Raw genomic sequence first — 25,788 nt, 5'->3', positions numbered from 1 at the left:
AAACAACGGTTTCATCGTCATCATTAGACTTTTAATTCCGGGTTTTCATTGAATTCAAATTTCACCATCTGGCATGGTGGGATTTGAACCCTGGTCCCCAGAGCATTACCCTGGACCTCTGGATTACTAGTACCTCGATGCCACCACCTCCCTACATGTCACAGCTTGTAAGACTGGCATTTATTGCCCATCATTGGTTGCTTTGATGATGGTGGTGCTGAACCTTCTGCTTGAACCACTGCAGTTCTTTGTAACAGATTAATATAGAAGGGCTTGTTAGGTTATCTCAGAGGACAGCTAAAAGTCAACCACAGTGGTGTGGGACTGGAAGCACACATGGGCCAGGTCGAGTAAGGACAGCAAGTTTGCTTTTCTATCAGGTATTGTTGAACCAGTTGGGTCTTTTTTTAACGTCATGGTCACTTTTACCGACACCAGCTTTTTATTTCCAGATTTCAAACACTGAATTTGAACTCCCAAACCACCATGGTGTGATTTCAACCTGAACTAGTTAAGGTTGCCAATTTACATTCTCTATCAGCCACTAAACCTCATCAAGATGATTGTAAATGTGAGACGGTGGGCTTGTCCAGTTGTGGGCTGAATCTGAATCACTTTTTGTGTCTCAAACATCTGTTTTACATCATTATCACCAGTCACGATTACCGGTGAACTGTGCTCTACAACTGACTCTCCATCCTAGTCATGTTATAAAATCAAAGTCAGAATCACCAATTCCAAATCAAATAAACTCAAATCAATTGGGGAAAACAAAATCCTTCCTGAAAGAGACACCAAAAATTCACCAATCTATGAGGCAGGCTTACTTGATTGGATCTCCATGTTCACAAGGAATCAAGGCAACACTTTTAGTTCAATGAAACAGATGGCATTATGTAGTAAACTCTCCAATAACTTGGGGGCAGGCAACACTTCAGCGAATACATATTGTTTCAATGATTGTTCATTCAGTACAACATGAAGCAATCTAGAAAGTACATCCCCAAAAGGCTGCATTCCCATCAGCCATATAATCTAACACATTTTTTCTGGTCAGGTAAAATTTGTAATAATCACAAACATCATTTTATGTAGGTCCTGGGAGTTGTGTCATCTGCTGTTTTTGATTTGTATTCAGTGTTAGGATAGCTATGATTGAAGTTCAGTGATTTAAGAGATATATCATCTCAACATTCGATATCTCGTCAACCTGGAGGACCAATCAATACAAAGCAGAACCTTGAACTCTCTCACCAAAACAACACAGTCCGAGTCAGAGGAAGTCACGAAAAAAATATGCAGTAGACTTGGCCAGTACAGGATATCTTATAGGCCATGAAGATATTTGAAAACAAGGATAGGAATTTTAAAGTCAAGAAATTGCTGGTCAGTGAGCACAGGCTGAATGGCTGAACAAAAGCCCACTTGAGTAACAGTTCTAGAAGAACAAGGGCAGCAGATATCCCGGGAAAACCACCACCTGAATGTTCCCCTCCAAGTCACTCATCATCCTGAGTTGAAAATATATTGCCGTTCCTTCATTGGACCAAAATCCTCGGACTCCCTCACTAACAGCACTGTGGGTGTATCTACACCACATGGACAGCAGCGGTTCAAAAAGGCAGCTCACCACCATCTCGAGGGTAATTAGAGATGGACAATAAATGCTGACCTAGCCGGTGACGCCTGCATCCCATGAATGAATATAAAAACAAGTTCAATGGCATGTTTAGGGAGGGGACTGCAAAATCTTTCTGAATGAATGAGACGGCTGGGATGGGTCAAGTGGTCTCTCTCTTTTCTCATGAAAGGATTTTAATTGTCCATTTAATCTCTCACTTGTTGGAGGCTCTCTGAACAGAGCTGCGTGTAAAAGTATGGGTTAGTGTGAACTGTACTCAGTACAGTGGAACATTGTTTTACAAAGTGAATCATTTGCTGTTTGAATGGTGATGGGGAAGGAACCATGAATGAAGTTAACGCATTTCATCCCCAAAGCCACAATGCTTAAATATGCATCCATGTGTTTATTCATATGATGCACTTCATCTATTTTAAGAACAACTTGTTCGAACATAGCGGCTTCAACGCTTACACAGGTGTGCAATCAGACCTAACTGCATGCTGAGGTAAAGAAGATGATATTAGGATGTGTACAAACATTTGGTTAAAGAAAACCAAGGAGGTTCTTTCAGGAAAGAATGAAAATTTCATTTATATAGTGTTTTTCACATCAAATCTCTAAGCCCTTTACAGTCAATGAAGTAATTCTGAAAGTTGTAAGGCAGGAAATGCAGCAGCCAATTTACACATAGCAAACTCCTGCAAACAGCAATGTGAGAAGGACCGGATATCTCTTTCGCTTGTGAAGAATGTGGGGTGCATGTTGATCATGACACCAGGAGAACTACTGTTCTTCAAAATATTGACGTGGAGATGCTGGCGTTGGACTGGGGTAAACACAGTAAGAGGTGTGGAGATGCCGGCATTGGACTGGGGTAAGTGTAACTTCAAAATATTGTCATGGGATCTTTTGCGTCCACCTTGGGGGGGGCAGACACAACCTCAGTTTAACATCTCATTGAAAGGCAGCAACTGTGACAGAGCAGCACTTCCTCAGTGCCACATTGGAATGTCAACCTTGATGTTTGGACTCAAGACCTGGAGTGGGACTTGGACATGCAAACTTCTGACTCAGCAATGAGAATGTATTAAGTCACAGCTGACTCCAGAAAGGGAGGCAGAGAGAGGTTTTGGGAGAGAATTCCAAAGCTTAGGGCCCAGACAGCTGGTAGAGCAAAGAGACCAGGAGAGTCTATTGTCACAGGAATGGAGAGTTTAGGAGGGGCAGAGGTTTGGAGGAGTTAGAGAGATAGAAGGGAATAACATCACAACAGATTTCAAACAAGGCTAAGTGCAGCAAAATACTGCAGAAAGTGAAGTTCATTCAATGCTAAATATACACAGCAGAAACGTCACTCGGTAATTAATCAGCATCGTTGTGTTAAATAAACAGAAGCTAATTAAGAACTAAATACTGTCAATATTTTGAATATTATGCTAACAGCAGCATGTACCTTGTGTAATTTTCTTAAAACAGTTACAATGTTTGGCATTAAACCATGCTAATTAATCAGATTCAAATTTCCTTATCAGACACAGTTTCTAAAAACAATGCTAGCAGTCACTGGGTCTGTTTACTCTGGTCCAATCGCTTTACATATTAACACCAAAGTAGCACAACTAATATACTGAGTGCATGCATCCATTCAGTGAGTTAAACTTAAGGTAAAGCAATGGCACGATGTCAAAGGGCAGAAACTCAAGGGACAGAAAAGGCTGCCACCATTTCTGAGTGGATAGTGATCTTGCCCAAGTCAAGAGATTGTTGGTTTAAATCCCACTCCAGAAATTTGGGGCCGGGCTTTCCAGACTCTCCAACTGGCAGGATCTTTCAGTCCCGCTGAAGTCAATGGAGATTTGAACAACTCGTCACATCTGCCAAAAGAAAACGCACACTAGGGTGGAGAGAATATCCCAGCACTCAGCACACAACCCAAGCTGACACACCAATGCAGCACTGAGACAGTGCTGCACTGTCAGAGGTGCTGTCTTTCAGATGGGGGGGGGGGGGGGGGGGGAGTTAAACTGATGGCATATCTGCCCTCTCAGGTGGGGAGATGCCACAACATCAGTTTGAAGAAGAGACGGGTTATTCAGGGTGTCCTTAGCCCCCAAGCAATGCTTTACAAACAGATTATCTGGCCATTTTCTCATTGTTGTTTGTGGATCTTGCTGCATGCAAAACCCTGCTGCATTTCTGACATGACAAAGTGGCAACACCTCAAATGAACTCCATGGGCTGTAAAGCTCTCTGGGATGTCTACAACTCATGAAAGGCACTATAAAAATGCATGCTCTTTCTTTTTCTCACAAGAAATGCAAAGCAAAACAACTGTTCCGGGTATCATTGTGTTTAGTAATAATTTTCTCTTCATTTTGTTCCTCTCCCTTCCTCATGTCAACATGCACAGCTCACAGGGACAGACAGCTCATTACTTCACCCAATTTATCATTCTGTACTCAGCAGCCCTCAGTATAAGAACACTGCCAAACTATTTGGCTGGTCACATTCCTCCCTCAACCCTGCCCACTCACCCAACACTCCTTCAGGCAAAATGTCCAACAGACCCACACAGGCCTGTCACCAGTAGTCGGACACAAAGATAATGTTTCCTTCCCAAGCACAAAAAGGATCGAAATGCCAACTTATTGAGCCCCTGCTCACTGTAGCAGGTCTGGAATGAGGCCTGTGGCCTCGCTGACCTGTACAGCTCAACATCTCACAATTCACCCACTCGGCCAATTAGGAGCCGGACTTTAACTGTTGCATTCCCCTATCAATGATGTTAAATGTAATTTTGTGTTGTTGCGACATTTGCTCAGTTGTTGTGGAATTCGAGTTAGGGAATTCAAAAGCGAATTAGAAAAGGAAGAATCCGAAAAGGAAGAATGTGCAGAGTTACGGAAAGAAGGCCAGGGATTGGCACTGGGCGCTCATTTGGAGATTTGAATGGCTCGTCGCATCTACTGCAAGAAAACCCACACTGAGGTGGAGAGAATATCCCAGCACTCAGCACACAACCCAGGCTGACACACCAATGCAGCACTGAGACAGTGCTGCACTGTCAGAGGTGCCAACACAAAGGACCAAATGGCCTCCTTCTGCACCACAGCTGTGAAGTTTGCGTCTACAGATTATGCTTTTGAAAATTATATTTTAATTATAAAGAAGTGCTATATAAAAACCTCCTGCTGGAAGTGGAGTGCCTTATGTATTTCTCTTTTGCGCAGGAAAGATTAAAAGGAACCTTCCTGTTTTTGTGCGCAGTTCAGTTCAGAAACTGATATGTGTGTTTGTACTTTTAATTGTTTGGAAGTGACAAATAGTTTAGCAACAATTCTGTACATTTAATCACTAATCTATCCCTATCCCGAGATGTTTCTGAAATAGAGAATGTAATAATCTGCACTGATATAGAAACTTTAATATAACTGGAACACCCGCAAAGTACTTTTAAGAGGCAAAAGACAACATAACAGCCAGAACGGAGAGGGGCTCAGGATACTGACTGATGCTCAGATCAAAGAGGAAGCTTTTGAAAGAGGGGAATTTGGAGGAAATGAGGAGTTCCAGCTCACTTGAAGGACCTTCACCAAGGCCAGCAGAGATGGAGGACTGGGATGTAGAGGGGCCCATGGGGGGCAGAGTCAGAAAAGAAGAAAATGGAATGTTCTAGAACACAGCTGGAGGAGTTGGTGAAAGGGTCAGAGTTGAGAGGCCATGGAAGGACTTATAAATAAGAGCATTAATTTTGATATGATTGAGCAGGGAGCCAGTGAATCATAGAATTGTTACAGCACAGCAGGCCATACAGCCCATTGTGTCTGCACCAGCTCCTTAAATGAGCATTATGATTTAGTGCCATTCTCCTGCCGTTTCCCTGTAACCTTGCACATTGACAGAAAAGATTGGTGATGCTGGGTACAATGGGTGAGTGAGGTTTAGTATGGGACAGGGACAGTTGGATTCTCAGAACCAAGGGACCTGTTCAAGGAAGCAGGAGAGACAATTCCTCCTTCAGGGAGTAGTATTTACCCCTGTTGGCCAAGCAAAGTTCACCTGCTTTCTTCTGCAAACATGCAATACAACCCCCAGGTCAAAGCCCCTCATCCAACCTGCACAAACAACAAGTTTGCATTATTCAAAGCAGCATAACCTGCATTGGAATGGCACCCACAAAACAATGATAACTTACATCTGGAGAGGGTGAAGAGATCTACTGGAATAGTATATGGATGAGAGACTTTAGTTATATGGAAAGACTGGAGAAGATGGCATCCTTCTCCTTAGAGCATGGAGCATTAAAGGCAAGGTTTAATAGGTGTTCAAATTATTAAAAGCTTTCATAGAGCAAATAAATAGAAATGTCAGGTACATAGGCCGTATGTCACTCTGACTGATACATCAAAAGCACAACCCTTCCTGTGTTTGTAACAGACAAAGTACAGACCCAACCAGCCCGTGCTTGCAAAACTCAAGACAAAGTGTCCAATATCAGATGTATTTCTGCAATTGGACAACATTTGCTAAACAATCCTGAGTATGTTCAGAATTACACTGAAAACCAATTTAAGATTATCAGTCGGGCTTTACTCACACATGCTAAAAGCAACATACATATGGTCCTGCCCTTTGCAGACAGAAAGAGCATCCTTTTCAACTAAACATAAACTTGACAGACAGCCATGCCCTGGTTCATGCCCCATGATAATGCCTTGACCAATCAGATTTGACCTGCCAACCAATCAGCACACTCTTCTCATGCAGTATAAATTGGTCTTCTCTCACTATTGGTATTCTTACAAATTGTCCTGATGAGTGCAATACAAAAAACTTCAACAAAATGTCTTTTTTTTCAGCAATACTAAAGTAACTGTTCCCATGGGTAGGAAGGACAGGGACTAGAGAACAATGAGTGAAAATAATTTGGAAAAGATTCAGAGTAGAGATGTGGACAAACATTTTACACAATGTTATGATCTGGAATGAGTGTGATTGAAGCAGATTCAACAGTAATTTTTAAAAGGGAATTGGGTATATAGTGGAACCTGTAAATTACTGTTACCTTAGGCATTGGCTGTGTTTTTTTAGCGATATTCTGCTTTTTAAATTGGTCAGCGTATATTCAATAGAATGGAGAATTTATTACCCAGAATTCATAGCAACTGGGAAAACCACTCTATTGGAGATAAAACCTTACAAGTACTCAGTGCCAGAGCTAATGGGATTTCTCTGTTCTTTTAGATATTGGACAAAGAACCTCCCATTCCACAAAAAAAACGTTCATTTCACAAAATCCATTGATGCTTCGTACGGATTCTATGTTCCATGTTGTCAAAGGGTTTGATGTATTGAATGTTGGCCATAGTTCATCATTTGTAAATATCAGTAGTGACAGAATGCCAAATATATATTTTATCACATAAGTAGTTTAAGTGCTGTTTTTGATACAGCCTTTTATACTGTTTTGATTGTATGATTGAAGTGAAAAGAATTGCAGAGCAGGAAAAGAGAAGTGTTAGGACACGTTCGACAGATCTTTCAAACAACCAGAATAGGCTCAAATCCTTCAGTGCCATAAGATTCTAAGAATTCATTTCCTTCACAATTCTAGGAACACCTTAGCTTCAGCATGAGGAAGATATTAGTGCAGGTAAGTAAGCAGGAGAATGGGGAAATGGAGAAGGTTTGAGTGGCGTTAACTTTAGCTTTTAGGAGGGTTTCTGTTAGCAATGTCAAGTTAGTGAAGAGATTCTGTTTGAGCTAGAAAGGAGTTTCAGCATAGGGCACAAACTGTCTTTGTTTACTCAGCCTTGTGAACCTCCATAGGTCTCCTAGCAGTGAGTACCGATGCACACATTTTGACCTTGCTGGGAAATTATGGGTAATTCCTCTGAGGACAGCTGTGTAACATCCTTGCAGGGGGCCTGCATTCTTTACAACTGTCTCCAGTTGAGCAGCTTGACAGAGAGTTCAGTCAGGTGAAGGGTTGGGAGTTATTCTTGTTAACCCTGAAGACCAGCTAATTGGATGATCTAATATTTTGAAACATGTATTTCCCCTTGTGAGAGAGTCAAGGGCCAGAGGACATTAGGGGTTGTTACGAGAAGAGATTAGACAAATTAAGCCTTTATTCTCTCAAATTCAGAAGGCTGAAAGGTGATCTGATAGAAGTCTATAAAATATGTGCAGGGAAGGATAGGGTGGATAAGGATAAACTGTTTCCACTAGTTGAAGGTTTTAGAACCAGGGGCCATAATCTAAAAAATGAGGACCAAGCAATTCAGGAGAGATGTGAGAAAACACTTCTACACGCAGAAATTGGTGGAGGTTTGGAACTCTCTTCCTCAAATGACGGTGGTCCAATTGTTAGGTTTAAGTCTGAGATAGGCAAATTTTTATTGAGCGGGAGTATCAAAGGATATGGACCCTAGGTCAGGTACATGGAGTTAAGCTACAGATCAGCCATGATCTTATTGAATGGCGGAGTGGGCTAGAGGGGCTGAGTGGCCTACTCATTTTTCTACGTTCCTAATCTCAGAGTAAGTGGGTCGCCCATTTCAGAGATAGTGAATCTGTGAAATTCTTTACCACAGAGGGCTGTGGAGGTTGGGTTGTTAAGTATGTTGAAGGCTGAGGTAGCCAGATTTTTAATCAGTAAAGGAATCAAGGATAATGAGGATAAGGCGGGAAAGCGGAGTATATCAGATCGGGCAGGGTGTGGGATTCTCCAAAAAAAATTCTAAGTGTCGAATTCACGTAAAAACTGAAGTAAATCCCCCTGGTTTATTCAGCGGGGCTTTCAAAGTGCATCACAGAGTGCCTTAACGTGAATCACGATGCAAATCTGGGAGTGGGGCCTATTCCCGCTGAAGAGCTGGCAGCATAGCACTGAGCGGGCCACTGCGTATGTGCTGATCTGTCAGCGCCGTGATCGGCACCCGCACTGCCAGTCTCTCAATCACTGGCCAGAACAGCAAGCCTTATCGCTGCCACACAGACCCCATCCCCCCCAAACCCGATCACTGGCCAGCCCCGACCTGATCCCCCTCCCCTCCTACCCCTCCCCCACCCACTCCCCCCACCCCTCCCCCACCCACCCACCCACTCCCCCCACCCCTCCCCCACCCACCCACTCCCCCCACCCCTCCCCCACCCACCCACCCACTCCCCCCACCCCTCCCCCACCCACCCACTCCCCCCACCCCTCCCCCACCCACCCACCCACTCCCCCCACCCCTCCCTACCCGCCGGCCTGCCTCGATCTCCTCCCCCTCCACCACCGGCAATCTTGACCTCCCCTAAACCCCTCCCCTACAGTCCCAACCTTCCCCCCCCCCACCCCACCCCAGTAGGCCCAACCGCCCATGCCCCCCCCCACCCCGATGGCCATCCCCAGATCGCTGACCTCCCTCCCTCTGTCACCGAGCCCGACTTCAGAGTGGCAGCGGGACCCCCGTCCCCACCGATCACTCCCAGAGGCCCTACCCCCTCAGGGCCCACCCCTTATCACTGCCCAACGGGAAGCCATTCCCTCTTTCAATGAACTTGAAACGTCAGCTTTTTTTTTCCTCCTTACAGATGCTGCCAGACCTGCTGAGATTTTCCAGCATTTTCTCTTTTGGTTTCAGATTCCAGCATCCGCAGTAATTTGCTTTTATTTAGGCTGAAGAGCCTAGTTCTGCTCCCATGTTTTGTGGTCTTATGTGGATTCTCACACAGCCAGAGTAAGTGCAAGGTATTAAAAACAAGAGTTAGGAGAGATACAGCAATATTTGGTTTAGCCAATCCATTCCCTTAAACTCAAAATCCATGACCCAGTGAATCCACCATTACCTGGTATGATTGGCAACTCAACCACATGTCTAATCATTAATAATTGTTATCATCTATATGTGACATTGTTAGTGATGATTATCATTGTGTCCACAATTCCAATGAATGCCAATAGATGCCTTTGAAACTTCTTAACCTGTAGGATAATTTACAAGTTTCAAGAACATCGATTCCCTAACACAAGAGTGAAGAAGCAGCTTGATGAATAAGGGGATAAGCCAATGTGGGATTGAGGAGTCTCATGGCATCATTATGGAGGTGTCAACAGAGAACATGCCCAAAGTCAGGTGTCCATGAGGGTTTACCAAGGAATGACAGTCAATGAGCCCTCTCCCCAGCTGAATCTGTGTCTCTGTTTATTTCTTACTGATGAAAAGCTAAATCCTCCCATTTGACGTGCTTGTTAATAAGAGAAGGAATGAGAGACGCATACAAAGCAGACAGGTCAGAATTCTCAATTTCTTAAGGAAAATACACCCGCACAAGATACTGCTTGTCTTGCACTAAACACTACTGATGATAGAGGTATTTATAGTTAAAACATTTGGGTGAAATCCCTTTATCCAGTTTAGGTATTAATCCATTGCAAATGATCAACACTGCTTTAAGATAGCAAGTGCCAACATAAGTGAACACATTTAACCATTCTTCATCAATATTACAACACTGATTCCAGGACATTATACAGAACAAACAATCTCCCATGGCATTGCTCACAGTAATTTGAGGAAAACGCTCAAGACTAATGGCTCCAGTGTGACAGTAAGTCTAATATTTACAGGAACTGCCTGCTGGAACACTCAAAGCACTTATTATGAACTAGATTATGCAAACTCCCTCTTAATAAATGGGGAAATGTTACAGAGAAAGAGTTCCTTCATTGGAAGTGCCATAGCAATTTAAAAACCACTCTACTCTAAAGACTATGAGGTGGTGACTGCTCTGAACTTTGCAGTCATTTCTCTGCAGAACCCTTCCTGAGATGGGACATCCTGTCTAACAACTCGATGACTAACAAACCTCAGAATACATATTGGTTAGTGCGATGGACCAAAACCCAAAATTGACGAGAATCGCTTTAACAGAAAACACTCTTAAAAGCAGAAAATCAGTAACTGTGCTAACATGTTAGCAGCAGCAACATATCGGCTCAGCTGCCCTAAAGAATAGGCCAGACTGCATATGTGTTTCATTCATGAAAACAATGCTGTTACTGAAAAGTTGATATGGGCCCCTTCTTGGCAGGCTTCACATGGAAATTGTGCACACCATATTAGGGAGGCCGTGGCCTAATGGTATTATCACTGGACAAATAATCCAGAGACCCAGGGTGATGCTCTGGGGACGTGGGTTCAAATCCCATCATGGCAGATGGTGAAATCTGAATTCAATAAAAATATGGAATTAGAAGTCTAATGGCAACCATGAAACCATTGTCAATTGTGGCAAAAACCCATCTGGCTCACTAATGTCCCTTTAGGGAAGGAAATCTACCTGGTCTGGCCTACATGTGATTCCAGACCCACAGTGTTTGATTGACTCTTAACTGTCCTCTGAAGTGGATGAGGAAGTCACTCAGTTCAAGGGGCAATTAGGGATGGGCAACAAATACTGGCCCAACCCAGTGACGCCCTGTTCCATGAATGAATAGAATCCATAGAATCCGTCCAATGTAGAAGGAGACCATTCAACCCATCAAGTCTGCACTGACTGTCCAAAAGAGCATTTTACCCAACCCCCCCACCCTATCCCCATAACCCCATGCATTTACCCCGCTAATCTCTCTAACCTACACATCTTGAGACACTAAGGGGCAATTTAACATGGCCAATCCACCTAACCTGCACATATTTGGACTGTGGGAGGAAACTGGAGCACCTGGAGGAAACCGCACAGACACAAGGCGAATGTGCAAATTCCACACAGTCACCCAAGGACGGAATTGAACCCAGGTCCCTGGCGCTGTGAGGCAAGCAGTGCTAGCCACTATGTCACCATGTCAGCCAGAAAGTGGAAAAACTGCTTGGATTGTTTGTGAAACTCAACACCCCACCCTCCAAAAAGTGAAAACTGAAACAAATTGTCAAGAGTGGTCACTACCCAGAATACCTGACCGTGTCATCTCCAAGTTAGACCATAGAGAGCATCAAATTACGAAGCTATTCTGAAACTGAAGTCTGCAGGCTAACATTAACCCCACCTTTGAAACCAACTACCCTGAGATCGAGCTCCTAAAATAGATAAATGGCTATACTAACCTAAGGTTGACCAAAGAGATTCACCAAGAAGTGAAATTGCTTCCAACAAGACTCCATGAATGGATTTATTCTACTCCAAATCGAGGAGAATACACAATCCCTCCCAACAATCCATTCAAGCAGCATCCTTGCCAATCTGGCCAAGAATTTAACTTGTCCAAATACAGGTAACACATTCTTAATACAGCAAAACTTCTGAATTTGTTTAATGGACAAAGGGGAATGGGGTAGAGGTGGTGAGTAAGACTTGAGGAAATTGAAGAAGTGGTAGTTTTTAGGGGGCTTTTAAAGGGAGGAGCCTGAACAAGAAAGTGCAATTTCAGAAGAAAACAATATGGTTTAGGGACTTAGTGGCTGAAATCTGCCACTGATAGGGGGTGGTAGATGCACAGCCAGACAAAGGCAGACAAGCAGTGACTACAAGCAGCATCATGGGATTAGAAGATGTTCCAGAGGTGCAATAGAATGACATTTGTGAATAAAAACCAATGCTTCAGGTGGAGTGAAGTCGTAAATAATCAGGGTTTAATACAATATTCACAGCAGAATTTTGGATGAGTTGATGTTGGAATGGAGTGGAGCGGAGCTCTGAGAGAAATGTTGGAGTTGGAGTAAATGAAGCAATAAATGATAATGGAATGGATGCAAGTTTAAGCAATTATATGTATAAACTACGAATGGAGCTAGGCAATGCTATAGAAACAGCTAATTTTGGTAACACAGAAGTTCCGAGGTTTGAACGACAGTTGAGGATCAAAACAGGAGAACAGACAGAAAAAGGAAAGAAGGAACAACACAGGCATGCCTTTCTATAGTGCCTTTCACAACCTCACATATTGTAGTGTTTTAGAAGCAATGAAGTTTAAAAAAGGAAATAGCCAAAAGGCAGGTAACTACAGGCCGGTTAGCTTAATGTCTGTAGTTGGGAAAATGCTGGAATCCATTATTAAAGAAGAAATAGCAGGCTATCTGGATAAGAATGGTTCGATTAAGCAGACTCAGCATGGATTCATGAGGGGAAAGTCGTGCTTGACAAACTTGTTGGATTTTTATGAAGATGTGACGAGTGCGGTTGACGGAGGGGAACAGGTGGATGCGGTGTTTTTGGATTTCCAAAAGGCGTTTGATAAGGTGCCTCACAAAAGGTTGCTGAAGAAGATTGGGTCACACGGAGTTGGGGGTAGGGTGTTAGCGTGGATTGGGGATTGGCTATCCGACAGGAAGCAGAGAGTCAGAATAAATGGGTGCTTTTCTGGTTGGCGGATGGTAACTAGTGGCATCCGCAGGGATCGGTACTGGGGCCTCAACTATTTACCATTTATATAGATGATCTGGAGGAGGGGACTGAGTGTAGGGTAACAAAGTTTGCAGACGACACAAAGATAAGTGGAAAAGTGAATCGTGTGGAGGGCGTAGAAGGTCTGCAGAGAGATTTGGACAGGCTGAGTGAATGGGCGAGGTTCTGGCAGATGGAGTATAACGTTAACAAATGCAAGGTTATTCACTTTGGAAGAAATAATAGCAAATCGGATTATTATCTAAATGGAAAGAAATTACAACATGCTGCTGTGTAGAGGGACCTGGGGGTCCTTGTGCATGAGACGCAAAAACCCAGTCTGCAGGTGCAACAGGTGATCAAGAAGGCAAATGGGATGTTGGCCTATATCGCAAGGGGGATAGAATATAAAAGCAGAGATGTCTTGCTGCATCTGTACAGGGCATTGGTGAGGCCGCAGCTGGAATACTGTGTGCAGTATTGCTCCCCTTATTTGCGGAAGGATATATTGGCCTTGGAGGGAGTGCAGAGAAGGTTCACCAGGTTGATACCAGAGATGAGGGGTGTTGACTATGAGGAGAGACTGAGCAGATTGGGTTTGTACTCGTTGGAATTTAGAAGGCTGAGGGGTGATCTTATAGAGACCTATAAGATAATGAAGGGGCTGGATAGGGTAGAGATGGAAAGATTCTTTCCACTTAGAAAGGAAACTAGAACTAGAGGGCACAGCCTCAAAATAAAGGGGGGTCAGTTTCGGACAGAGTTGAGGAGGAACTTCTTCTCTCAGAGGGTGGTGAATCTCTGGAATTCTCTGCCCACTGAAGTGGTGGAGGCTACCTCGTTGAATATGTTTAAATCACGGATAGATGGATTCCTGATCGGTAAGGGAATTAGGGGTTATAGGGATCAGGCGGGTAAGTGGAACTGATCCATTTCAGATCAGCCATGATCTTATTGAATGGCGGGGCAGGCTCGAGGGGCTAGATGGCCTACTCCTGCTCCTATTTCTTATGTTCTTAAGTACTGTATGAGGCAAGATCATTGTTGTAATGTAGAAAATGCTGCAGACAATTGAACGCAGCAAGCTCCCACAAACAAGAAATTTGATGAGAACGAGATAAATTTGTTTCAGTGGTGCTGATGGAGATAAATATTGGCCGGGACACCCTGAAAACCTCCCCCCCCCCCTCTTCTTTAAAGTGCTGTCAGGTTATCTTATCCACCCACCCGACAAGGCAGACTCAGTTTAACTTCTGATCTGAAAGGCAGCATCTCCAACAGTGCTGGGGTATTTTTGGCCTGAACTTTGTGCTCAAGCCTCTGGAGTGAGACTTGAGCACATGACCTTGTGACCCAGAGGAGTGAGTGTTACGACTGAGCCAAAGTTGACATGATGATACTTCCCAATGTAGATCAAGTAGACAAAGGTTAAACTCATTTTGCTGATCTCAAAAGGCTGGCCCCAAAAGTTAAGTGGCTATGCATGAACACACTGCTCGAATCAGTCCCTCTGTGCAACCAACCCAGTGGGAAACACTAACACTCAACTGGTTTCACGGTGTTAGATCGCTGGAGCCCCTGATTCATCTACACTTCAAGGCCGGCCCAAGCCTCTTTTCTCCTTGATAGTAAACAGCTCATAATAACATTATCTGATAGGAGGGAGGATTTAAAGCCAGTTATGACAGAAGTACTCTTGGTACCAATGCTGAGAATCCACTGTTACCTAATATTTTCCACAGAACAAAGTAACAGACTGCATTTTAGTTTGTTCTGTCTGTGAAGGTATCAGATAACTATCTCTCTAAAAATATGGTGCAAAATCATCCCTCTCTAAAAGATGCAGACTTTCAGTCCTGCAATTACTATCTGAATACCATCAGAGGAAGTCAATTTGTTAATAAGCAAATACATTTTCTGTCGATAAAGGGTATCCTCAATGGGACTCAATGGAAAGAGAACTTATTAATCCCTCTGGAGAAAAGGTCATGCAGCCAAGCATTACCCAGTCACACCGCAGAGGTCGATGCATATTAGAGGGCCCACTCGGGAGCCTCAGCGCACTAAGTGCAATTCTAAAGCCTAATTTGTGATACTCTTGCAGTTACTTTCCTGGCAACAGTTAATGTCCAGCCCAGCCGTCAGGGTAATCAAGCACCGTAAGAATGGCCAAAAGTCAGAGATAAAACTTGCAGCCAAAACTAAATCTTTCATCAACTCCTGACGTTACATGTGCTGGTCCCCTGAGCATTCTAGCTGTTAAGTCATTGTGGAGAGATCTGTAAAATCTGAGGATTCACTGAAGGGGAAACTCAACAGAAGACCCCTCAGCTAACCAATTTTTCTGAATGCATACATACAAATTATTAAAGGACCAACATCTCTTGCAGATATTCAAGAAGAACAGAGCTACTCCACTGGAGTCTAAATTCATCTCAGGATAGCTCCTTACTCTCATCACGGTGAAGCTCCAGCTGAAAATAATATGGACAGAGATATTTCTATTAAATTAAAACCTAATTCTGAAGGCTAATTAGCCGAGCCCACTGCACACATGGGCTCAGTCACTACTCTGCCACGAGTCTTCAGTTCAACTCAAAGCCACGCAGGAGTTATTTGCTTTCACTGAAAGGTCACAAGTTTAAACAAAAAATTGGCAGTCGCTACTTCAGACCAAAACCTACAATAACAATTTTTTTTTTTAAATTTGGCAATCGCTGCCTACTGCCTGACGTTAGCCTGGAAAGAAAAAAATGTTCTGAATTCAAAACTTCCTTTCAAAGGGAGTGATCACGGACGGCCAAAACTAGAAAGAATTTATTTTTATATTCTTTCATGAGACATGGGCGTTTCTGGCTAATAGCCCATCCTTTTAATTGCCCTTGAGGTGGTGGTGCTGAGCTCCCTACTTAAACCGCTACAGTCCATTTGGTGCAGGTAAATCTACAGTGCTGTCAAGGGAGGGAGTTCCAGTACTCTGAAACAGCAACAGTAAAGGAACAGGGATATATTTCCAAGTCAGGATGGTGCGTGGCTTGGAGGGGAATTTGCAGGTGTATCCACATGTCTGTTGCCCTTGTCCTTCTAGATATGAACATATGAATTAGGAGTAGGCTGCTTGGCGCCTCGAGCATGCTCCACCATTCTATAAGATCATGGCTGATCTGATTGTAACCTCAACCCCACATTCCTGCCTACCCCAATAACCTTTCACCCTCTTGTTAATCAAGAATATCTAACTCTGCCTTAAAAATAATCAAAGACTCTGTCTCCACTGCCTCCCAAAGACTCACTACCCTTTGAGGAAAAAAAGTCTCCTCATCTCTGCCTTAAATAGACTACGCCTTATTTTTAACCAGTGACCACTAGCTTCAGATTCTCCCACAAGAGGAAACATCCTCTCAACAACCATCCTGCAAAAACTCCTCGGGATCTTATACGTTTCAATTATGTCGCTTCTTACTCTTCTAAACTCCAATGGATACAAGCCTAGCCTGTCCAACCTTTCCTCATGAGGCAACCCACTCATTCCAGGTATTGGTCTAGTAAACCATCTCTGAACTGCTTCCAAAGTATTTACATCCTTCCTTAAATGAGAACAAGTGCACAGTACTCCAGATATGGTCTCACCAGTGCCTTTTTAAACTGAAGCATAATCTCCCTACTTTGTATTCAATTTCCTTTGCAATAAACAGTTACATTTCATTAACTTTCCTAATTACGTGCTGTACATGCACACTAGTCTTTTGTGATTCGTGCACTAGGACACCCAGATCCCTCTGCATCTCAGAACTCACCAATTAGATAAAAGCCTTTTATATTCTTCATGCCAAAATGGACAACTTCGCATTTACCCATGTTATACTCCATTTGTCAGATTTTTGCCCACTCACTTAAACTATGTGCTTTTTTTAGTATCATTTTGTCCTCTTCACAGCTTAATTTTCTACCTATCATTGTGTTATCGACAATTTTGGCAACCATACGATTGGTCCTTTCACCAATTAATTTATATAAATTGTAAAATGTTGAGGCCCAGCACTAACAATGCAATAACAGTGACAATTAGTAAATGGACCCATTTATTCCTCTTCTCTGTTTCCTGTTAGCCGGCCAATCTTCCATGTCGAGATATTACGGCCTACATCATGAGCTTTTATTTTACGCAATAACCTTTGATGTAGCACTTTATCAAATGCCTTCTGGAAATCGAAGTACAGCACATCCACTCGTTCCTCTTCATCCACAGCACATGTAACTTCTTCAAATAACTCCAATAAATTAGTTAAACATGGGGTGAGATTTTCTGGCCTCCCCTCAGCGTTTTTCACAATTGCAGGAGGCAATGTGCCCTTTGCTGGTGGCGGGATCCTGTGGTCTCACCGTTGTTAATGGAATTCTCATTGAAGCCACCCCACACCACTGAGAATTCTGCCAATGTGAACAGCCGGAGAATTCCGGCCATGATTTCTCCTTCACAAAACCAAGTTGACTCTGCCTGATTACCTTGAATTTATTTAAAGTTTATAGTTTATTTATTCATCACAAGTAGGCTTACATTAATACACAATAAAATTACTGTGAAAATCCCCTAGTCGCCACACTCCGGCGCCTGTCCGGGTACACTGAGGGAGAATTTAGCATGGCCAATGCACCTAACCTGCACATCTTTGGACTGTGGGAGGACACCAGAGCACCCGGAGGAAACCCACACAGACACAGGGAGAATGTGCAAACTCCACACAGGCAGTGACCCAAGCTGGGAATTGAACCTGGGTCCCTAGTGCTGTGAGGCAGCAGTGCTAACCACTGTGCCACCATGTCGCCCCTAAGTGTCCTGCTGTAACATCTTTAATAATAACTTTCAACATTGATCAAAGAAACCCTACAGTGCAGAGTGAAGCCATTTGGCCCATCGAATCTGCACTGACCACAATCTTACCCAGGTCCTATTCCCGTAACCCCACATATTTACCCTGCTAATCCACCTGACACTATGGTCAATTTAGCATGGCCAATCCACCTAATCCACACATCTTCGGACTGTGGGAGGAAACCGGAGCACCCAGAGAAAACCCATGCAGACATGGGGAGAATGTGCAAACTCCACACAGACAGTGACCCAAGCCAGGAATCGAACCCAGGTCCCTGGCGCTGTGAGGCAGCAGTGCTAACCACGGCCACCGTGCCGCCCCATTTTTCGTGTGACAGATGTTAGGCTATAGTTTTCTGCTTTCTGGCTCGCTTCCTTTTTCAACAAAGTATATTCACTATTTTCCAATCTAATGCAACCTTTCTCGAATCTAGGGAATTTTGAAAAATTCATATCAACGCATCAACTATCTCACTAACCATTTCTTGTTGGCCCCTAGCATGAAGTCCATTAGAACCAGGGGAATTGTCAGCCTGCAGCTCCAACAATTCACTCAGTACCACTTCCCTGGTGATTATAATTATCTTGAGTTCCTTCTTCTCTTCCATTTCCTGACTTACAGCTCGATGTAGAGGCTGTGAGTTTGAAGGGTGCTGCCAGAGGAGCCTTGGTGAGTTTCTGCAGTGCATGTTGTAGATGGTACACATTGCTACCACTATCCATCAGTGTTGAAAGTGCCAAATGTGCTGCTTTGACCTCGATGGTGTTGAACTTCTTGAGTGTTATAGGAGCTGCAGTCATCCGGGAAAGTGGAGAGTATCCCATCACACTCCTGACTGTCCCTTGCAGATGGTGCAGCAGGCTTTGGCAAGTCAGGAGATGAGTTAATTGTTGTAAAATTCCCCACCTCTGTTCCTGCTTCTGACTAAGCCAGTTAAGATATAGCTCTTGGCACTAAAGGGATCAAGGGAAATGGGAGGGAAGGCAGGATCAGCCATGATCCTAATGAATGGCGGAGCAAGTTCCCTGTCTTCTACTTTCTATGTATGTTTAAGAGTCGCAAATGATACTGAACATTGTGCAATTATCAGCAAACGTCCCCATTTTTGACCTTATGGTGGAAGGAAGGTTATTGATGAAGGGGCTGAAGATGGTTGGGTCAAGGACACCATCCTGAGGAACTCCTGCAGCGATGTCCTGGAACTGAGATGCTTGACCTCCAACAAACACAACCATCTTTGTGCCAGGTGCCAAGTATGACTCCAACCAGTGAAAAGTTTTTTCCCCGATTCCTACTGACTCCAGCATTGCCAGGGCTTATTGGTGCCACACTTGAACAAGTGTGGTCTTGATGTCAAGGGCAGTCACTTGGACCTCACCTCTTGAGTCCAGCTCTTCTGTCCATGTTTGGACCAAGGCTGTAACAAAGTCCGCAACTGAGTAGCCCTGGCGGAATCCAAACTGAGTGTCAGTGAGCAGTTTGCTTCTGAGTAAATGCTGCTTGAGAGCACTGTCGATGACACCTTCTAATCAGTTTGCTGATGTTCTCATAGTGACTAGGTATATGTACTTGCTGGTGCCAGTACAGAGCGAGACTGCGGATAGTTGGGAACCTGTCTCGGAGGCAGGGAATTCATATGGTGTTCGTGGAAGTGGAAATGACTAGGGTTGGGAAGCATTTTCCGATCAGGGCCATTGTGATCTCCTGGACTCGTTTCGATCGCCTCAGGGGGTCGGAGAGGAATTTCCCAGATTTTTTTTCCCCATATTGGCCCTGGGGTTTTCACTCTGGGTTTTCGCCTCTCCCTGGAGATCACATGGTCTGGAATGGGGGGGTGGGGGTGAGTTAATAGGTTGTGGTGAACAAAGCATCGTGTCTGTGAGGGACAGCTCGGTGGATAGGATTGGTATGTAGATAGGCTGGAAAATTGGGCGGGGATCCTGGATTCAGGATTCAATCCTGGACCGGGGAGCGGCGCGGGCTTGGAGGGCCGAAGGGCCTGTTCCTGTGCTGTATTGTTCTTTGTTCTTTGTTCTATGTCTTTCACTGTGTTATGGTATTTAGTGATTTACTGCTCAATACTGCTATTTAGAATATTGTGAAGACATTTGGAGTACTTTGTATGGTTCTGGTTTCCATATTATGGAAAAGGATTGAAGACCTCTGGAATAGGTACAAATACATTTGTCGTGGATGATACCAAAACTGGGAGGTTATAATTATGAAGGAAGACTGAAGGGGCTAGAGCCCTTTTCTCTAGAAAAGAGAAAGCTAAGGGATGTTTTAATACAGTTCTTTACAATTATGACAGGTTTGATAGGGTAGACACAGAAAAGATGTTTCCACTTCTGGGAAGACTAGAACTAGGGGACATAAATATAAAGTAGTCACTCGGAAATTCAAATTCAGGAGAAACTTATCCAGAAACTGGTGAGAATGTGCAACTTGCTACCACAGGAAGCAATTGAAGCAATAATACTGATACATTTAAGGGGCTAAGCACATGAAAGACAAAGGCCGAGAAAGATTTGGGATTAGGGGAAATAGAGAAGAAGGATATACAGGGAGGTTTTTGAGCATGTCAGGATTTACAGCAGACTGGGAGGCTGGGGGGGGGGGGGGGGGGGCAGGCGGGGGAGGGGGGCTGGGGCACTAGTCAGAGGGCAGTGGGGGGAATCTGGACCTTGGGAGTGTGAAAGGATTTACAGAGTGGGGGGGCTGGTTCCCGGGAGCGTGTCAGGATTTGCAGAGTGGGGAGCGGGGGGGCTGGTTCCCAGGAATGTGTCAGGATTTACCGAGTGGGGGGTGGGGAGTGTGGGGGGTGGGTTGCTGGTTCCTGGAAGTGTGTCAGGATTTACAGAGTGGGGGGGCGCTGGTTCCTGGAAGTGTGTCATGATTTACAGAGTGGGGGGGATGCCTGTTCTCTAGTAGCATGTCAGGATTTCCAAATTGGGGTTTTGGGTTGGGGGGGAGGAATTTGTCCCTGAGGGTGTGTCAGGATTTACAGAGTGAGTGGGATTGTTTGGTTTCTGGGAGAGTGTTAGGGGCTTGGGGTGGGGGGAGGAATTTGTCCCGTGGGTGTGACAGGATTTACAGAGTGGGGGTGGGGGGGATGGTCCTCAATCTATACATGCTTGGCATCCTAGATTATGTGTCAATCCAGGATATTTTCCTATTCACGAAGCTCCAGAACACAAATTTAAATCATCGATACCTAACCTCAGTAAGAAGTCTTACTATCTTGAATGTAGTCACTTTATTTTAATTTACTGTAATGTATATACCAGATGCCACACATTAAGCACTCTCCTTAGTCTATTCTGAAATTCTTTCCCTGAAAATCATCATATCTCTATATTGTTTGGGGGATGTGTTTGGGAATTTACCAATTTCAAGGTTCATTAGTTCAACATGTGGCACAGGTTAAAAAACACTCAATGTGTCGCCGCTGTCTCAGCCCCGAATCTCATTTCTGGAACTCCAAGATAAAATCCTCCTGGCACTGTACTGAAGCCAGTGCCCCGTATATTGACTACTCCTCAGTGAGCTGAGGGACCAAACTAACAGCGAGAACTGAGAATTACTTCCCTGCCTTCGATATAGAGTCTGCTCTGGAGAACTGGTTCCATTTCAACCTTCCAGTACCAGGTGAGCCAACTCAAAAATCAGTCCAAGCCCGTAGTGTACTCAACTTTAGACAACTAACCCCAGCACAGCTTGTACTTTTCTAATGTGACAACCAAAAGTGATGAATGGAATTCATTTGCAATATTCACTATTCTGTCTGGTTTTTAATCATTTGATGGTGTACTTTCCAATGAAGGTAGAAATAGAGCTTTCCCCAATTGAGGATGTCCCAAAGAATTTGACAGTGGATAAAGAGGCAACCAACTCCCCTCCTGAATCCACACATATATACTTATTGCACCTTAACTTCCATTCTAACAACGTATTTTTCCTTATACCCCCTAGCTATAAGCATAGGATCAGTTTCCACATCCATGCTGACAACGCCCCTTTGTGTTGCTCCAAGTCATGAATGAACCAGAAATACATTCCATCTAGAGGGCAGGACAGCAACGCTCCTCATTTTCTGTTCCTGCCAAGAACTTCATCCATCCCCAGAAACACTCTCTCCATCTCCCGGTACGGGAAGGTGGGTGGCACAGTGGTTAGCACTGCTGCCTCACAGTGCCAGGGACCCGAGTTTGATTCCCGGCCTGGGTCACTGTCTGTGTGGAGTTTGCACATTCTCCTCGTATCTGTGTGGGTTTCCTCGGGTGCTCCGGTTTCCTCCCACAGTCCAAAGATGTGCGGGTTAGGTTGATTGGCCATGCTAATTTGCCACGTAATGTCAGGGTGAGTAGCTGGGTTGCGGGGATAGGGGCTGAGAGGAATTGTGGTCAGTGCAGACTTGATGGGCTGAATTGCCTCTTTCTGCACTGTAGGGATTCTATGATTCTATGATCTCCCCTGCTCACCTGACTGCTTGCTCTGCTGATATCAGCCAGTTAAAATTCCCAGTGTCTTACTCAACCTGGAGCTAAGCTTCATACGCTATATCCTCATCGCTATCTAAACGACTTCCAAAAGATCTTCCTGCACTTATCTCATTCCTGTCATTACCAAAACCTTAATTCACACTGTCATCACCACTGGAACTGAAATTTGCCACACACCCACACTGGCCTCACAGTCCCTCCCTTCACCATCCTTGACTCACTGCTTGCATCTGAGTCAGGAGGTTTGCTCATTCAAGCCCCAATCCAGAGACCAGATTCTACCCTGACAGCCAAGTGAAGTAGTGACAGGGTGCTGCACTGCTGAAGGTGGTGCCATCTTTTGGATGACATGTTAAACCGTCTGCCCTCAGGTGGACGTAACAGATCCCATGGCACAACTTTGAAGAGGAGCTGCCAAGTTCTTTTCACTTCTTGGCTAATAGGTATCCCTCAACAAAAAAAACCAAAAGAGATTACCTGTTCATTACAATCTGTGAAATCTTGCTGTGTACAATGTGGCTGTCTCAATTTTCTACATTAAGAAGTCTCACAACACCAGGTTAAAGTCCAACAGGTTTATTTGGTAGCACGAGCTTTCAGAGCACAGCTCCTTCATCAGGTGAGTGGCCACTCACCTGATGAAGGGGCAGTGCTCCGAAAGCTAGTGGCTTGTGTTACCAAATAAACCTGTTGGACTTTAACCTGGTGTTATGAGACTTCTTACTGTGTATACCCCAGCCCAATGCTGGGATCTCCACATCAATTTTCTACAACAGTGATTATACTTCAGAGGTGTGTCATTGGCTGCAAAGCACTTTGGGACACTCAAGATAGCTGAAGGCACGACCACCAATGAAGCAGCAATAGACTCAGGGAAAAACAACAGGCCTGAATTGGAGGAGGGCAGATATTTTCGAGGGTTGGTGGGGCAGGAAGGGATTAAGGAGATAGGGTGAAGGTCATGCAGGAACCTGAAAACAAGATTGAGGTTCTTCAAATTTGAATGTTGCTTAACCAGGAACCAGTTTCAGTCACTAAGCATAGGAATGAGGGGCAGATGGGAACTTCATATGAGTAAGGCCACAAGCAGCAGAGTTTTGGATGATCTTGAGTTTAGAGAGGGTACAGAATGTGGTAGGCCAGCCAGAAGTGTGTAGGAAGAGTCAAATCTGGACTTAAGAAAGATATGAGAGTTTTGGGGGAATGAGCATGCGCAATGTTATAGGGGTGAAAATAAGCATTTCCAGTGATGCTGTGGATATGTGCTCAGAAGTTCATCTCTAAGTCACACATGACACTGAGGTTGCAAACTGTCTGATTCAGCCAGTTGCCAGGGTGAGGGATGGGTAGTTAGGGAATGGAGTTTTTAAGCACTGCATCATTAGACTCATTTTTAAACCACTTACTGAGAAACTATTTTCAACTGGATCAAACTTTCAAAGATCTGGAGCAATTTTATTGGTCAACTAGGAAAGGCATTCTGTGCAAGTGGTTTACCAGCTGTGTGAGGTGAAAATTACACCGCTGCACTGTTTCAGCAAAGCACAGAACTGCTGGGACTTGTCTGAGCACAGGGCAGAGCTGCCCTCCTGGTACACATCCCACTGGCAGTAGCGTATCTCATTAGCTTAATGCAATGTTGATTTATAACCACACTCTCTTCATCACATTTTTCCTTCATATTAAGAAGGGTCACAGCACAATTATGGAAAACCCTTCTAAGTGAAACTGAAACAAAAGAAGTGATCTATTTCTATTACAACAAGCAACAATTCTTAAGATGATTTATGCCTTTAAAGCTAGATTTTAAAAAAAACATTGGCCAATTTCCTTGGGTCTGATGAAATATGAGTGAAAGAATAGCACTCCACACTACACACAGCTCCCATTGCTGACAGTCAGCTGGATGTGCACACATTCCTTTCACATGGAAAGCATTTGATTTTTAGTGCATACAAAAAACATTTCAAAAACTCCATCTGGGCTGTTACAGCAGGTAGAAATAAAAGTGCTGCAGTCAATTCCTTCCGCCCCATCCACAGAGGTACTGAGAGGGTGACAGATAGACACACGCACAGCACAGAGAGGGTGACAGATAGACACATGCACAGGAACAGAGAGGGTGACAGGGAGAGATACACACACAGGCATAGAGAGGGTGACAGATAGACACACACAGCTGGGGAGACAGAGGGAAAATGGTACTCAGAAAGACAAAGAGGCAGCAAGAGAAACACAAAGACAGCCACAGATACACAGAGGGAATCACTGAGACAAAGACATGAGAGAAAGGTACACAGAGAGAGAGACAGAGACGCACAGGCACAGAAAGAGATAAGGACAGGGAGACAGACAGAGATATACACAGAGAGACAGAGACCTAACCAGAGAGCCCCTCAGCCCTGGTGGAGGGTGGATATTCTCAGCCCGGTGGATGGCAGCGAGACTGTGGGACACTCACCGCCAGCAGCGAGTTGCGAACAGCCTCGGAGGCGCTCTGCCGGAGCTCGGCGGCTGTGCCCGGTTTACTGAGCCGCTTGGTGAACTTCCGAACCTCGGCCATGGAGCGGAGATAATCCCGGGGAGACAGAGAGAAGCACTGAGACAGCGCGCACACACAGATCCGCAATAGAGACAGGGAGCTCCACCCAAATCCCCGCCCAGAAACAAACACTCCCAGGAGAGAGAGGCGGAGAAATAGAGATACACACACATAGAATCGGAGAGAAACAGGCAGTGGGGAGGAAGTGAGGGTGGGGCTCGGGGGGGTGAGGGTGGGGCTCGGGGGGGTGAGGGTGGGGCTCGGGGGGGTGAGGGTGGGGCTCCGGGGGGGTGAGGGTGGGGCTCGGGGGGGGTGAGGGTGGGGCTCGGGGGGGGGTGAGGGTGGGGCTCGGGGGGGGGTGAGGGTGGGGCTCGGGGGGGGGTGAGGGTGGGGCTCGGGGGGGGGTGAGGGTCGGGGGGGGTGAGGGTGGGGTGGGGTGAGGGGGGGGTGAGGGGGGGGTGAGGGTGGGGCTCGGGGGGGTGAGGGGGGTGAGGGTGGGGCTCGGGGGGGTGAGGGGGGTGAGGGTGGGGCTCGGGGGGGTGAGGGTGGGGTGAGGGGGGGGTGAGGGTGGGGCTCGGGGGGGGTGAGGGTGGGGCTCGGGGGGGGTGAGGGTGGGGCTCGGGGGGGGTGAGGGGGGGTGAGGGTGGGACTCGGGGGGGGTGAGGGTGGGGCTCGGGTGGTGGGGGGGTGGGGCTCGGGTGGTGGGGGGGTGGGGCTCGGGTGGTGGGGGCGTGGGGCTCGGGGGTGAGGGTGTGGCTTTGGGGGGGTGAGAGAGGTACGGGGGAGATAGGTACGGGAGTGGGGGGGGGAGATAGGTACGGGAGTGGGGGGGGGAGATAGGTACGGGAGTGGGGGGGGGAGATAGGTACGGGAGTG

The 25,788-nt window shown here is 45.3% G+C and overlaps 1 protein-coding gene across 1 annotated transcript in view; it reads right to left on the bottom strand.

Moving 5' to 3' along the window:
- The window catches only part of LOC144492799 (dedicator of cytokinesis protein 11-like), a 298,872-nt gene extending 273,901 nt beyond the window's left edge, over nt 1-24,971 (bottom strand). Inside the window, 1 exon segment of the mRNA XM_078211239.1 lies at nt 24,832-24,971. Within this exon segment, the coding sequence (XP_078067365.1) occupies nt 24,832-24,933 (102 nt within the window). The 5' untranslated portion in view covers nt 24,934-24,971.
- Between the last annotated feature and the right edge of the window lie 817 nt (nt 24,972-25,788).

Source organism: Mustelus asterias, chromosome 4, assembly GCF_964213995.1.
Source record: "Mustelus asterias chromosome 4, sMusAst1.hap1.1, whole genome shotgun sequence".
Classification (NCBI taxonomy): domain Eukaryota; kingdom Metazoa; phylum Chordata; class Chondrichthyes; order Carcharhiniformes; family Triakidae; genus Mustelus; species Mustelus asterias.
Note: the sequence above shows the minus strand (reverse complement) of the source record. Positions and strands in the feature narration are given on the sequence as shown.